Source organism: Pongo abelii, chromosome 4, assembly GCF_028885655.2.
Source record: "Pongo abelii isolate AG06213 chromosome 4, NHGRI_mPonAbe1-v2.0_pri, whole genome shotgun sequence".
Lineage (NCBI taxonomy): Eukaryota > Metazoa > Chordata > Mammalia > Primates > Hominidae > Pongo > Pongo abelii.
Window position 1 is genome coordinate 78,493,083 of NC_071989.2, and position 15,441 is coordinate 78,508,523.

The 15,441-nt window shown below is 43.4% G+C and overlaps 1 protein-coding gene and 1 pseudogene across 13 annotated transcripts in view; both read right to left on the reverse strand.

Annotated features, from left to right (window-relative positions):
- CCDC125 (coiled-coil domain containing 125) overlaps window positions 1-15,441 on the reverse strand; it is a 55,961-nt gene that overhangs the window by 21,239 nt on the left and 19,281 nt on the right. For 9 of the 13 annotated variants that reach the window (XR_010139890.1, XM_009240767.3, XM_063723854.1 and 6 more), the window contains 5 exon segments: window positions 11,614-11,672; window positions 8,753-8,839; window positions 5,587-5,664; window positions 4,454-4,539; window positions 1,489-1,571 (listed from right to left, as the gene is read on the reverse strand). Coding sequence is in view for 12 of the 13 variants with exons in the window: in XM_009240767.3 (XP_009239042.2) it covers window positions 1,489-1,571; window positions 4,454-4,539; window positions 5,587-5,664; window positions 8,753-8,839; window positions 11,614-11,672 (393 nt within the window). In the remaining variant the exon portion in view is untranslated. 13 annotated transcript variants of the gene reach the window in all.
- Window positions 9,321-11,602, reverse strand: LOC129059419 (cofilin-1-like; annotated as a pseudogene).

Here is a 15,441-nt window from a genome sequence, read left to right on the forward strand (position 1 = left end):
AGGTGGAGGTTGCAGTAAGCCAAGATGGTGCCACTATACTCCAGCCTGGGCAATAGAGTGAGACTCCATTTCAAAAAAAAAAAAAAGGCCAGGCGCAGTGGCTCATACCTGTAAATCCCAGCACTTTGGGAGGCTGAGGCGGGTGGATCACAAGGTCAGGAGATTGAGACCATCCTGGCCAACATGGTGAAACCCCTGTCTCTACTAAAAATACAAAAATTAGCTGGGTGTGGTGGCATGCACCTGTAGTCCCAGCTACTCAGGAGGCTGAGGCAGAAGAATTGCTTAAACCCAGGAGGCGGAGGTTGCAGTGAGCTAAGATTGCACCACTGCACTCCAGCCTGGCGATACAGTGAGACTCTGTCTCAAAAAAAAAAAGTTAACATCAAATATCTTAGTATCCTTGCATCAATTTTCATCGTAAGGTAGACCATTATATAAGAGATATATAACATATAAATTATATACATACATATATATCATTTCTACTTAGGTTCTTCAAATATCAGGTGCTCTACCATTTTGCTTTAAGTGAAAACTAAATAAAAAGGAGAAAATGGGGAGAAATTGCTTAATAGGTATGAGATTTTACTTTGGAGTACTGGAACTGTCTGGAACTAGACAGAGGTGGTGGTTAGGCAACTTTGTGAATGCCACTGAATTGTTAACTTATTTTTTCGAGACCGAGTTTCGCTCTGTCACCCAAGCTGCAGTGCAGTGGCACAATCATGGCTCACTGCAGCCTCAACCTCCTGGGCTCCAGCAATCCTCCCACTTCAGCCTCCCAAGTAGCTGGGACTACAGGCCAGTGCCACCACATCTGGCTAATTTTGGTTTTTCTGTTGTTGTTGTTGTTGTTTGTTTGTTTGTTTCTAATAGAAACAAGGTTTTGCTATGTTGCCCAGGCTGGTCTCAAACTCCTAAGCTCAAGTGATCCTCCTGCCTTGGCCTCCCAAACTTCTGGGATTACAGGCATGAGTCACTGTGCCTGGCAAGAATTGTTCACTTTTTTTTTTTTTTTTTTTTTTGAGATGGAGTCTCACTCTGTTGTCCAGGCTGGAGTGCAGAGGCACAATCTCGGGTCACTGCAACCTCGGCCTCCAGAGTAAAAGCGATTCACCTGCCTCAGCCTCCTGAGTAGTTGGGACTACAGGTGAGCACCACCATGCCTCGCTAATTTTTGTATTTTTGGTAGAAATGGAGTTTCATTATGTTGGCCAGGCTGGTCTTGAACTCCTGACCTCAGATGATCTGCCCGCCTTGGCCTCCCAAAGTGCTGGGATTACAAGCATGAGCTACTGCGCCCAGCCAGGAATTATTCACTTTTAAATAGTTTTATGTTATGTGAATTTCACCTTGACAAATTTTCTTAAATTTAAAAAACCTAAACGATACATTTCTTCCATTATACTTAATATATATTATTTCAAAATACTAGCATGTTATCTTTATTGATACATGTGCTCTTAATACAAAAATCATCATTACCTGCATTGTCAGACTTCAGCATTTTAATTTCTTCTGTTTTCACTTTCAAATTCTCTTTGAGGACTGCATTTTCACAGTTTAGCCTGGAAAAAAGTAGCCTTCAAATAACTAAAACATTAATATTTCCTTGCTGGGTGAGAATATTTTTATTGCCATAATTGGAACACAAAAATCTAAATATAGTTTTTCCTACTTCAAAATAGTCTGGAATTTACATGTATCACAAAAATAAAAACAATTTAAAGGAATGTGGTCAGATTTTTTTTTTTTTTTTTTTTTGAAATGGAGTCTCACTCTGTCGCCCAGGCTGAAGTGCAGTGGCACAATCTCAGCTCACTGCAACCTCCACCTCTTGGGTTCAAGTGATTCTCCTGCCTCAGCCTCCCAAGTAGCTGGGATTACAGGTGTCTGCCACCACACTTGGCTAATTTTTGTATTTTTAGTAGAGACGGGGTTTCACCATGTTGGCCAGGCTGGTCTCGAACTCCTGACCTCAAGTGATCAGCCCACCTCAGCTTCCCAAAGTGCTGGGATTACAATTGTGAGACATCATGCCCAGCCAAGATTTTAAACATACCCTTTTTTTTTTTCTTTTTGAGACGGAGTCTTGCTCTGTTACCTAGGCTGGAGTGCAGTCATGTGATCTCGACTCACTGCGACCTCTGCCTCCCAGGTTCAAGTGATTCTCCTGCCTCAGCCTCCTGAGTAGCTAGGATTACAGGCGCCCGCCACCACGCCCGGCCAATTTTTGTATTTTAGTAGAGAAGTGGTTTCACCATGTTGGCTGGGCTGATCTCAAACTCCTGACTTCAAGTGATCTGCCCACCTCGGCCTCCCAAAGTGCTGGGATTACAGGCGTGAGCCACTGCGCCCAGCCTAAACATACTCTTAACCCTTCTTAGCTGAGACATAATCAGAACCAGAAATATTTCTAAACCATCCATTTTGCATACTCATTCTCTTTACTTAATAACCATTTGAATTTCAACTATATGCTTAGGTCACCTTCAGAAACTTACATACATAGGTCCTCATGTAAACTATGGACTTCGGGTAATAATGATGTATCAACATTGGTTATAAAAAATGTACCACTCTGGTGGGGGATGTTGTCAGTGGGGGAGGCTGTGTATATGGGAAATCTCTGTACCTTCTGATCAATTTTGTTGTGAATCTATAACTGCTCTAAAAAAAAAAAAAACCAAGAAAGTATTTCATGGAAAAAAAAGATACACAGGGTACACCCATGTTCATAGCAGCATCATGCAAAATAGCCAAAAGGTAGAGTTAACTCAAGTTTCCATCAGGAATGAATGGATAAACAAAATGGCGTACATACATAACATGGAATATTATTCAGTCTTTCTGGTTTTTTTTTGGATACAAGGTCTTGCTCTGTCATCAAGGCTAGAGTGCAGTGGCCCAGTCTCAGGTCCCTATAGCCTCTACCTCCTGGGTTCAAGCGATTCTCCTGCCTCAGTCTCCTGAGTAGCTGGGATACAGGTGTGCGCCACCATGCCCAGTTAATTTTTGTATTTTTGGTAGAGACAGGGTTTCACCACATTGGCCAGGTTGGTCTAGAACTCCTGGCCTCAAGTGATCCACCTGCCTCAGTCTCCCAAAATGCTGGGATTATGTAGAGAGCCGAAATCCAGAGGATTGTGACCAACTTAGCATTCCACTGAGGCTATATGATCAAACAGCAAACTGTTTATCATGAATGCAGGATGTAGGCAAACTCACATCTGCACCTGCCACCAGAAGGTTTGCTGAGGGAAGTCACTCTCTGGTGCCGTGCTCCTTGAGGTTATCTACTGGAACATCTGGAGACCACTGTTCAGAGAATGCAGTTGTGCAAGCCTGCACCGAGTCAAGCAGCTGACTGACAACCACCTCCTCCCTATCTCTTTTACTCAATAAATACGAAGGGCGCTAAAAGCTCAGGGCCCTTGTTCACTAGAGCAAGGAGCCCCCTGACCCCTTCTTCCAAATATACTCTTTTGTCTTTATTTTTATTCCCACATTCGTCCCCCTTTGTTCAGTCCAACAGGGACTGGGGCCACGATAGGATTGTGTGAGCCACCATACCCAACTGAAATGACTGACTTTACAGTAAGTGTATAATTCAAAGTTATTAAATAAACTCACACAAATAAAAGAGTTGTTCCAAAGATATTTTTTCTCTCTTTGGAGCTGATTGTCAGAACATAAAAATTTACCATCTTAACCATCTTATTTTTCATCTTTTTTTTTTTAACAAGATGAGGATCTTGCTATGTCATCTAGGCTGGTTTTGAACTCCTGAACCAAAGCAGTCCTCCCACCTCAGGCTCCCAAAGTGCTGAAATTACAGGTGTGAGCCATCATACCCAGCCCCTTAAAAGATTTTGTTTGAAAAAAACAAATAGTTCCAATTCTAAAATAATTCTTACACTGTATTTCAAGATAGAGTTTATACTATTTTGGTTTTTGTTTTCTTGTTTTGTTTTATTTCTGAGACACAGACTCACTCTATCATCCAGGCTGAAGTGCAGTGGCACAATCATGGCTCACTGCAGCCTCCAACTCCCAAGTCCAAGTGATCTTCACACCTCAGCTTCCCATGTAGCTGGGGCTACAGGTGCAAGCCACTACACCCAGCTACTTTTTGTATTTTTGTAGAGATAGGGTTTCAACATGTTGCCCAGGCTGGTCTCAAATTCCTGGACTCAAGTGATCCTCAGATCCAAGTGCCTCAGAGTCCCAAAAGTGCTGGGATTAAAGGTGTGAGACACCACACCTAGCCTATGCTATTTTTTTTCTTTAAGGAAAATTAACACTAACAAAAATATGTGACTAGTAAGTGGATAAGCAATAAAAATTTTATAATCTTTTACACTTGGCTCAAAGAAGAAAGCATAAATTACTTTTGAATTACATAGATTTTAAAGGTTGTCAAAGAAAAATAATGGAGTAATATACAAACCTGTCATATTTTTGGATCCAAGATTCCTCTATATTTTTAAATCTATTATGATCAAATTCTATTTCCCACTGCAAGGCATTTATTTCCTATGGAAAGAAAATAGTACCTTCATGGCAAATTACTACAAATAAATCATTTCAGGACATTGTGAATAGCTGAAATAAATCATATAATCAGTTCTCAGAAATGATTTAAAGTGAAAAAATTAATTATTGCTCTAAAAGTATCTCTGACATTTGCAAACACATATAACATGCCTCTTTAGCACTCAAAACAACTCTGCCAAAACTCACTTAATACAGAAAAAATTTCACATTGTTTGCCTTCAAAATTTGCTGGACTGCTACACCTAGATTTCTCAGTGCCCACCTCCGCTGCATGTAGAGACCTCAAGCAAAATCCACTCCTGGAAATCTTAGCTCAATGGTCCCATCAAGGGAGAACATACCAAGCACAGGAGACATGACCATCTAGGATGATTCCTAATTACCTTTATAGTGAAGATGAGATGGTCAGAAAGACGTACGTCCTGCCAGGCAAGGATAAGGATTTAAAAAAAAAATTTTTTTAAGAAGAAAAATGGGCTGGGCACGGTGTCTCACTCCTGTAACCCAGCACTTTGGGAGGCCAAGGTGGGTGGATTACGAGGTCAGGAGATCGAGACCATTCTGGTTAACACGGTGAAATCCTGTCTCTACTAAAAATACAAAAAATTGGCCGGGCGTGGTGGTGGGCACCTGTAATCCCAGCTACTTGGGAGCCTGAGGCAGAAGAATGGCGTGAACCCGGGAGGCAGAGCTCGCAGTGAGTGGAGATCGCGCCACTGCACTCCAGCCTGGGCGACAGAGCAGGACTCTGTCTCAAAAAAAAAAAAAAACAGAAGAAGAAATGAGAAGTACCAATTTGGCAGGCCTCCTACTACCTTAACATGGGGAAATAAAAATAACCTGAATTCACTGTGCACATGACAATCTGTTTTAGATTGTAAACTCCAAAAGGGAAGATCATCAGAACTAAAGCACACCTAGTAGAGGGTATGCACAAATGACAGATCCATTAGTATGGTGAGTTTAGGGAAATTATATTTAACAGCTTATTGGATTCAATAAGTCTACACTAAAAGCACCAAATACCTTCTCCAAGGATCTGTTTTGTTCCATAGTTTTTTGAAGCACTGCCTGCGTATGACTTGTGGCTTTGCCAAGTATTGCCTAAGAAAAATAAAACTAGCATCAGTATAAATTAAATTTGTAATCACTCCTATGTACATCATGAAGTTCTCTTTTATTTTAAGGCAATGGAAAATTAAGATAAATTGAGATAAGAATTTCACAGTGACCACCTTTTATGGAGAGTCTGATAGTTCAAAAGTCAGGAGAGCTTGGTTTGGCTCTTTTCCAATGAATGTGGGAATTAATGGATGAATTTTCCACGCAAAGAAAGTGTTCAGAACAGTACTATTCATCAGTCAAAAAGTGGAATCCACCTGATATGGTTTGGCTCTGTGTCCCCACCCAAATATCATTTTGAATTGTACTCCCATAATTACCACATGTTGTGAGAGGACCCGGTGGGAGATAATTTGAATCATGGGGGTGGTTTTCCCCATACTGTTCTCATGGTAGTGAATAAGTCTCACGAGATCTGATGATTTTATCAGGGCTTCCACTTTTGCACCTCTCTCATTTTCTCTTGCTGCTGCCATGTTACAAGTGCCTTTCGCCTCCCGCCATGATTCTGAGACCTCCCCAGCCATGTGGAACTGTAAGTCCAATTAAACCTCTTTTTCTTCCCAGTCTTGGGTATGTCTTTATCAGGAGCATAAAAATGGATGAATACAGTAATTTGGTACCAGTAGAGTGGTGCATTGCTGAAAAGATACCCAAAAATGTGGAAGCTACTTTGGAACCGAGTAACAGGCAGAGACTGGGACAGTTTGGAGGGCTCAGAAGAAGACAGGAAAATGTGGGAAAGATTGGAACTTTCTAGAGACTTGTTGAGTGTCTTTCACAAAAACACTGATAATGATATGGACAATGAAATCCAGGCTGAGGTGGTCTCAGATGGAGATGAGGAACTTGTTGGGAACTAGAGCAAAGGTGACCCTTGTTATGTTTTAGCAAAGAGATTTGTGGCATCTTGCCCCTGCCCTAGAGATTTGTGGAACTTTGAACTTGAGAGAGATGATTTAGAGTATCTGGTGGAAGAAATTTCTAAGGAGCAAAGCATTCAAGAGATGGCTTGGGTACTGTTAAAGGCATTCCATTTTAAAAGGGAAGCAGAGCATAAAAGTTCAGAAAATTTGAGGCCTGACAATGCAATAGAAAAGAAAATCCCATTTTCTAAGGATAAATTCAAGCTAGCTGCAGATATTTGCATAAGTAATGAGGAGCCAAATGTTAATCCCCAAGATAATGGGGAAAATGTCTCCAGGGCATGTCAGAGATCTTTGCAGCAGCCTCTCTCATCACAGAGCCAGAAGTCTGAGAGGAAAAAATGGTTTCGTGGGCAGTGCCCAGGATCCCCGTGCTGTGTGCGTCTAAGGACTTGGTGCCCTGCGTCCCAACCACTCCAGCGGTGGCTGAAAGGGGCCAAGGTACAGCTCGGTCTGTGAATATAGAGGGCGCAAGCCCCAAGCCTTGGCAGCTTCCACGTGATGTTGAGCCTGCAGATGCACAGAAGTAAAGAATCAGGGTTTGGGAACCTCCACTAGATTTCAGATGTATGGAAATGCCTGGATGTCCAGGCAGAAGTTTCCTGCAGGGATGGGGCTCTCATGGAAAACCTCTGCTACAGCACTGCAGAAGGGAAATGTGAGGTTGGAGCCCCCACACAGAGTCCCTACTACAGCACTGCCTAGTGGAGCTATGAGAAGAGGGCCACCATCCTCCAGACCCCAGAATGGTAGATCCACCCATGGCTTACACTGTGCACCTGGGAAAGCTGCAGACACTCAATGCCAGCCTGTGAAAGCAGCCAGGAGGGAGGCTGTACTCTGCAAAGCCACAGGGGCGGAGCTGCCCAAGGCCATGGGAACCCACCTCTTGCATCAGCGTGACCTGGATGTGAGACCTGGAGTCAAAGGAGATCATTTTGGAGCTTTAAAATTTGACTGCCCTGCTGGATTTTGGACTTGCATGAGCCCAGTAACCCCTTTGTTTTGGCCAATTTCTCCTATTTGGAATGGCTATATACCTACATCCCCATTGTATGTAGGAAGTAACTAAATTGCTTTTGATTTTACCAGCTCATAGGCAGAAGGGACTTGCCTTGTCTCAGATGAGACTTTGGACTGTGGACTTTTGGGTTAATGCTGAAATTATTTAAGACTTTGGGGGACTGTTGGGAAGGCATGATTGGTTTTGAAATGTGAGGACATGAGATTTGGAGGGGCCGGAGCGGAATGATATGGTTTGGCTCTGTGTCCTCACCCAAATCTCATCTTGAATTGTACTCCCATAATTCCCACGTGTTGTGGGAGGGACCCAGTGGGAGATAATTTGGATCATGGGGGTGGTTTCCCCCATACTGTTCTGGTATGTGAATAAGTTTCATGAGATCTGATGGTTTTATCAGGGGTTTCCACTTTTGAATCTTCCTCATTTTCTCTTGCTGCTGCCACATAGGAACTGCCTTTCACCTCCCACCATGATTCTGAGGCCTTCACAGCCATGTGGAACTGTAAGTCCAATTAAACCTCTTTTTTTTTCCCCCAGTCTTGGGTATGTCTTTATCAGCAGCATGAATATGGACTAATACACCACCCAAATGTCCATCAACTGGTGAATGCATAAGCAAAACATGGTGCATCTACACAATGGAGTATTACTTGGCAATAAAAAGGAAGAAAGTACTGATATATGCTATGACATGTATGAACCTCTAAAACATGCTAACTAAAAGAATCTCAATGCAAAAGAATCCAGTCACATATCTTATGATTCTATTTATATTAAATAGAAAAGGCAAATCTGCAAACAGAAAATAGATTACTGGGGATAGGGGTGGGAATGAGGAATGACTGCTGATGGGCACCAAGTCCCTTTTTTAGTGTTGGAAATGTTCTAAAATTAGATTATAGTGATGGTGGTACAACTCTTGTATCTAGTAAAAATGAATTGTAGTGTACATTTACATGTGAACTTCATGATATATGAATTATAAAGCTCTTAAAAATATACATACCTAAAAAAACCCTCAACTATATTAAGTCCTTCTGCTTTGGTTTTAAAAGTTAAAACCATACCAACATTATTATTGGAATGTGTAAGTGGTGAAAGTTTAAAAACAACTTCTTACCATGCTTTGAAGAATTTTCAATGCTTCCTCTTTACCTCTGAGTTGTCTCTGAGATGCCTCAAGTTCAGTTTTTAACATTTCTACCTCCTGAGGACAGAAAGAAAATTAGTCTTCCTATCTGCAAGATATGCAACCCTAAAATTATCAGTTTGGCTAGTCTACATTTACCCTTGGCTCAAACCACTTACAAATGAGGCTGAAAATTCTTCAGACTTAGTGAGTGAACCAGACATACTAAAATTGAAAGCCTCAGCCAGGCGAGGTGGCTCACGCCTGTAATCCCTGCACTTTGGGAGGCCGAGGTGGGTGGATCACCTGAGGTCAGGAGTTCACGACCAGCCTGGCTAACATGGTGAAACCCATCTCTACTAAACATACAAAAAAATTGCCGGGCGTGGTGGTGCATGCCTGTAATCCCAGCTACTCTGGAGGCTGAGACAGGAGAATCGCTTGAACCCGGGAGGCAGATGTTGCAGTGAGCCGAGGCTGAGCCACTGCACTCCAGTCTGGGTGACAGCGAGACTCTGTCTCAATTAAAAAAATAAAAAATAGCTGGCCATGGTGGCTCACACCTGTAATTCCAGCTACTCCAGAGGCTGAGGCATGAGAATTGCTTGAACCAGGAAGGTCTCTGAGACAGAGTCTCACTCTGTCACCCAGGCTGGAGTGCAGTGGCATGATCTCAGCTCACTGCAACCTCTGCCTCCCAGGCTCAAGCGATTCTCCTGCCTCAGCCTCCCGAGTAGCTAGGATTGCAGGCACGTGCCACTACTGCCCGGCTAATTTTTGTATTTTTAGTAGAGACAGGGTTTCACTATATTGGCCAGGCTGGTCTCGAACTCCCAACCTCAAATGATCCACCTGCCTTGGCCTCCCAAAGTGCTGGGATTACAGGCATGAGCCACTGCCCCCAGCCCCAGCTGGCTTTCATGTTGTTTACATACTGAGGTTGCAGTTCCTTATGTAGGGACTCAAGGTGAGGAGGCAGCTGCAGGCCCCAATCCAATGACTAGTGTCCTTATAAATTGAGGGAAATCTGGACCCAGATTCATAGGGAGAAGGCTATGTGACAGGCAGAGGCTGGATTTCTGTAGCTACCAGCCAAGGAACACCAAGGATTGCAGCAAGCATCAGAAGCTAGGAAGAGGCAAAGGACTCTCCTCTAAAGCCTTCAGAGGGAGCATGGCCTGCCGAAACTTTGGTTTCAAACTTCAGCCTCCAGAACTGAAAGCAAACAGATTTCTGTTGTTTTAAGCCACCAGTTTGTGGTACTTTGTCTCGGCAGCCGAATACAGTAGCTTTCACGGGAAGAGTCCCAAACACACACTAAGGTGGGCTTCCTATTTCCCAAAGGACAGACACCCCTCGCAGAAACTGCTATTTCCACCAAGGCAGTGGGCTACTCAGGCCGCCTGAGACTCTGGGCTTCTGACTTTAATGAGGTTAAATTAAGTCAGATTGTTTGAAGCCACACATACGGGAAAGGCAGGTGGAAGGAAGTGATAACTTACTTTCTCAAGGAGGAGATAAGAGAAGTGGGGTGGAAAGGAGAACTGGTGGGCATGTTTACATAACTAGCTTCTTTTAAGAGATAAGGTTGATAAGAAACAGAGGAGGCCAGTTGAAAAAGATGAGCTCTCAAGTTCAGCAAGAATATCTGGAAAGCCAAAATTTGCCTTCCACACAGATTTGGTACCATTTAAACAAAATATCTGTCAATGGACTTTATTCACTTGAAAATTTTTTTTTGTAATTGAAAGTCTCTTACTGGTCCTGCTTCCATGAGTAGCAGTGACCAGGGGAAAAGGGAGAGGAACCAGCCAACACAGGAAGGGGTCATCTCCACAACATTCCATTTATACACAGAACTAAACAGACAAGCACACAGTCACTATTGCAGTTACAAGTCAGCAGCAAGGGAAGGAGGAGGAACAGGTGGGGAGTGGGGGTGTTGTTAAAGAAACTACGGCCCCCTCCAATAACTGGGGTGCCTGGGGGGAACTTGGTCTTCTTCAACCCAAGAGGAATCAGAAGATCAAAAGCAGTTTCGGAAGACCAGAACCATCAGGGATGGAGGGAGGAGGAAAATCCAGGGGGTGGGGGGTCTGTTTGGCAATTGGGGTGAAGGGATTGCCCTTCCCCTGCTGGGATTCCCCCAGCCCCTCCTATCTGGCAGGAAGGGGGCAGCCTGCAACCCCTGAGGACAAGTGTGAGGCTGCCAGATGCTCTAGGCAGGGGGCCAGAGGGGGCTCACAAAGGCTTGCCCTCCAGGGAGATGATGGCACTGCCCCCCAGCTTTCTGCCAGGGTGCAGTGGTCCTTGACCTCCTCTAGCAATTTGCTTGTAATTCTTGCTTGATTCCTGTCAGCTTCTTGTTGATGGCGTCCTTGGAGCTGGCACTGATCATTTTGCTCTTAAGAGGCGCAGACTCAGTGGCACAGAAGATAAACACCAAGTCCTCCTTCTTGCTCTCCTTGGTCTTGTAGGTTGCGTCATAGAGGGTAGAGGCAATCCTTATCTGGTAGCATCTTGACAAAGGTGGCATAGGGGTCATCGATGGTCTGGTCCACATCGCCCACCAGGATCTCCTTGCCCTCCCCTTCAGGATGATGTTCTTCTTGTCTTCACTCAGGCAGAAGAGCACCGCCTTCTTGCGCTTCTTCACCTCCTCTGGTGTTGAAGACTTACACACCTTCATGTCGTTGAACACCTTGATGACGCTATCAGAGACAGCCACACCAGAGGCCATGTTTCCAGAAGCGAAAAGGAGAGGGCATGGAGAGCCGCAGAAGACGAGAGCACTGCAGCCACTGCTGGGACCCAGCTAAACTGAGAATTTTTATATTAGCCAGAGTACCTACCTCTAAAGTTTCATGAAGACATTGCCTTAATTCTTCATTTGACAATTTTGAATTCGAATCTACTTGGGGGGGAGGAAAAAAGAATCTATTAGGGGAAAAAATTTGAATATTTTAACTAATTAAACATAGGACATTTGTTTACAAATTACCAAATACAGGTATCCCCTAAATTGTAAAGAGAAGAGAATTATAATAGACCACCAGGTGCAGTGGCTCACACCTGTAACCCCAGCACTTTGGGAGGCCGAGGCAGGCAGATCACTTGAGGTCAGGAGTTCAAGGCCAGCCTGGCCAACATGGTGAAACCGTCTCTACTAAAAATACAAAAATTAGCTGGGTGTGGTGGTACCTGCCTGTAGTCCCAGCTACTCAAGAGGCTGAGGCAGGAGAATCACTTGAACCTGGGACGCGGAGGTTGCAGTGAGCAGAGATCGTGTCACTGTGTTCCAGCCTGGGCAACAGAGTGACTCTGTTTCCAAAAAAAAAATTATAACAGACCAAATTATGGTAAAAATAGGAGTATAAAATATTTCACAAATGAAAAGACATATACTGTACTTTTGAATTAAAAAAATTTTTAAATAGACTCTACGGATTGCTTGAGGCCAGGAGTTAGAAACAAGCCTAGGCAACACAGACCTCCGTCTCTACAAAATATAAAATAAAAAATTAGCTAGACATAGTGATGTGCCGGAGTCCCAGCTACGTGGGAGACTGAGTTGGGAGGATCACTTAAGTCCAGGAGTTCGAGGCTGCAGTGAGCTATGACTGTACCACTATACTCCAGCTTGAGCAACAGAGCAAGACCATCTAAAAAAAACAAAAGAGGACTCTAAAATAAAACTGATGTTAATGAGTTGGTTAATTATTGTATTCAAACAAAAATATAGAAAAACATGAATACTGGTGAGTAAAATAAATAGATTTTGGTGTTTTGGCTTAAGCTTGAATGATGTAGTGGTATAAATATATAAGAAATAACTTTGGCCAGGCACAGTGGCTCACACCTGTAATCCCAGCACTTTGGGAGGCCAAGGCGGGTGGATCACTTGAGGTAAGGAGTTGAAGGCCAGGTTGGCCAACATGGTGAAACCCCATCTCTACTAAAAACACAAAAATTAGCTGGGCATGGTGGTGCCTGCCTGTAGTCCCAGCTACTCTAGAGCCTGAGGCAGGAGAATTGCTTGAACCCGGGAGGCGGAGGTTGCAGCGCACTGAGACTGCACCATTGCACTCCAGCCTGGGCAACAAGAGCAAAACTCCGTCTCAAAAAAAAAACCTAAATTTAATTTCTTTCCAAAAAGAATGACTAGAAGAGTCCTGTAACTTCAATTATTTGCTCCTTAATGTGATCAATTGAGAAGTTAAATTGAGCTTCCTAAGAGCTTCATTTTCCTTTCTGCCTCAATGGCAGTAAAAAAAAATTAAAGTGGTAAGTTATAAGCAAGAGTATAGGAAGTAAAAAAAAATTTTATTGAGAAGAATGTTTACTTTGAAAAAAATATTTCTCAAAACAACTTTCTTTGCTATTCTGAAATTTCATTAACATGACAGTATCTAAGGCAAAACCTAAATCATGTTTGTACTGTGATGGATGATACAGGCTTCCAAGGAGGGCAGAGTGACTCTGGGTTGGCAGTGACAAGTTCTGTTCTATTAATACTTGTGGTAGGCAGAATATGATGTCCACATGCCAATTCCCAGAAGCTGTGAACACATGGCAAAAGGAACTTTGCAGATGTGATGAGATTAAGGATTTTGAGACAGGAGAGTACTCTGGATTATCCAAGTGAGTTCAGTGTACTCACAAGAGTCCTTACAAATGAAAGAGGGAGACGAGAAGGTCAATGTCAGAGTGATATGATGTGAGAAAGACTCAGCCATTGTTGGCTTTGAAGATGGGGAGGGCGCCACGAGCCAAGGAATGCAGTAGCCTCTGGAGCTAGAAAAGGCAAGGGAGTAGAGTCTTCCCACTGAACCTCCAGAAGGAATGCACCCTGCCAACACCCGGGCTTTAGCCCACTGAAATTTATTTGGGACTTTTTTTTCCAGAGAGAGAGGGTCTTGCTTTATTGCTCAGGCTGCAGTGCTCCTGCATCAGCTTCTCAAGTAGCTGGGACTACAGGTGCACACTACTACACCTGGCTAATTTTAAAACATTTTTTTGTGGAGTGTGGTCTTTCTATGTTGACCAGGCTGGTGTCAAACTCCTGGCCTCAAGTGATTCTCCCACCTCGGCCTCCCAAAATGCTGGGATTATAGGCATCAGCTACCACATGTAGCCTGTTTGGGACTTCTGACCTACAGAACTGTAAAATAACAAATTTGTGTTGTTTTAAGCCACTGAATGTGTGGTATTTTGGAAATTATCTGTTAGTGATAGGGCCAACTTTAATAAAAAGAAAAGTTCATAACCCAACAAAATGGGAACTCATAGTATTACTATTTAAATCTTATTTATACCCCAGTGTTTCTTCATGCTGTTTGTTTGTTTGAGACAGAGTCTTGCTCTGTTGCCCAGGCTAGAGGGCAGTGGTGTGATCTTGGCTCACTGCAACCTCCACCTCCCAGGTTCAAGTGATTGTCCTACCTCAGCCTCCCGAGTAGCTGGGATTACAGGCACCTGCCACCATGCCCAGCTAATTTTTTTGTATTTTTAGTAGAGAAGGGGTTTCACCATCTTGGCCAGGCTGGTCTCAAACTCCTGACCTCGTGATCCACCCACCCCAGCCTCCCGAAGTGCTGGGATTACAGGTGTGAGCCACCGCACCTGGCCTCTTCATGTTTTTATAAAGGCATCTTAGCATCATGCTCAGTTTTCAACATTTTGCTTGCAAAACAGTATCCATTCTCCATACACAATAAGGAATTGGAAGAAAAATATAAAGATAATCCCATTCTAATTTCAAGAGGGGTTTTGAAGGATGGGGACGAACCCTGAGCTACTACATATTTTTGTAAATCTGAAACCATGTTTCTTAAATCACTCTCATGTTGTTCTAATTTGTGTCTGCTCAACTTTGAGGGGAAGTTTCAGAAGAGGAAGTTTTACAACATAGATTACAAAATATTTAGCCAGATAAGAGCTAGTGCCATGGTACAGGCATGGGCTTATCCACAGATTCCCGATCATTTTGGAGTTGTAACATTTTATCACAATATGATGCTAAATTTTATTATTTCCATAAGGTAAGGTATAATTTCTTTTTGGTTATGATAAATTAAGATGAACTGTTTTGACAATTTTTGAGAGTTTCATGACATCCTAAAACAACCAGAGGCATCTCCGTTCTTCCTGGAACACTCCTTTCCCAAAGATCTGCTGCCTTACTCTCCCCTTCATTCCGGTGCTCAGGCCAAGGTGGGAGGACTGCTTGAGGTCAGGAGTTTGAGACCAGCCTGGGTAACATAGTGAGACCTTGTCTCTAGAATCTTTTTTTTTTTTTTTTTTTTGAGACAGAGTCTTGCTCTGTCGCCAGGCTGGAGTGCAGTGGTGTGATCTCGGCTCACTGCAACTTCTGCCTCCCAGGTTCACATGATTCTCCTGCCTCCGCCTCCTGAGTAGCTGGGATTACAGGTGCATGCCACCATGCCTGGCTAATTTTTGTATTTTTAGTATAGATGGGGTTTCACCATGTTGGTCAGGCTGGTCTCAAACTCCTGACCTCGTGATCCACCCGCCTCTGCCTCCCAAAGTGCTGGGATTAAAGGCGTGAGTCACAGCGCCTGGATGAAAAAATTTCTTTTAAATTAGCCGGATATGGTGGAACATGCCTGTAGTCTCAGCTACTCAGGAGACTGAGGCAAGAGGATTGCTTAAGCCCAGGA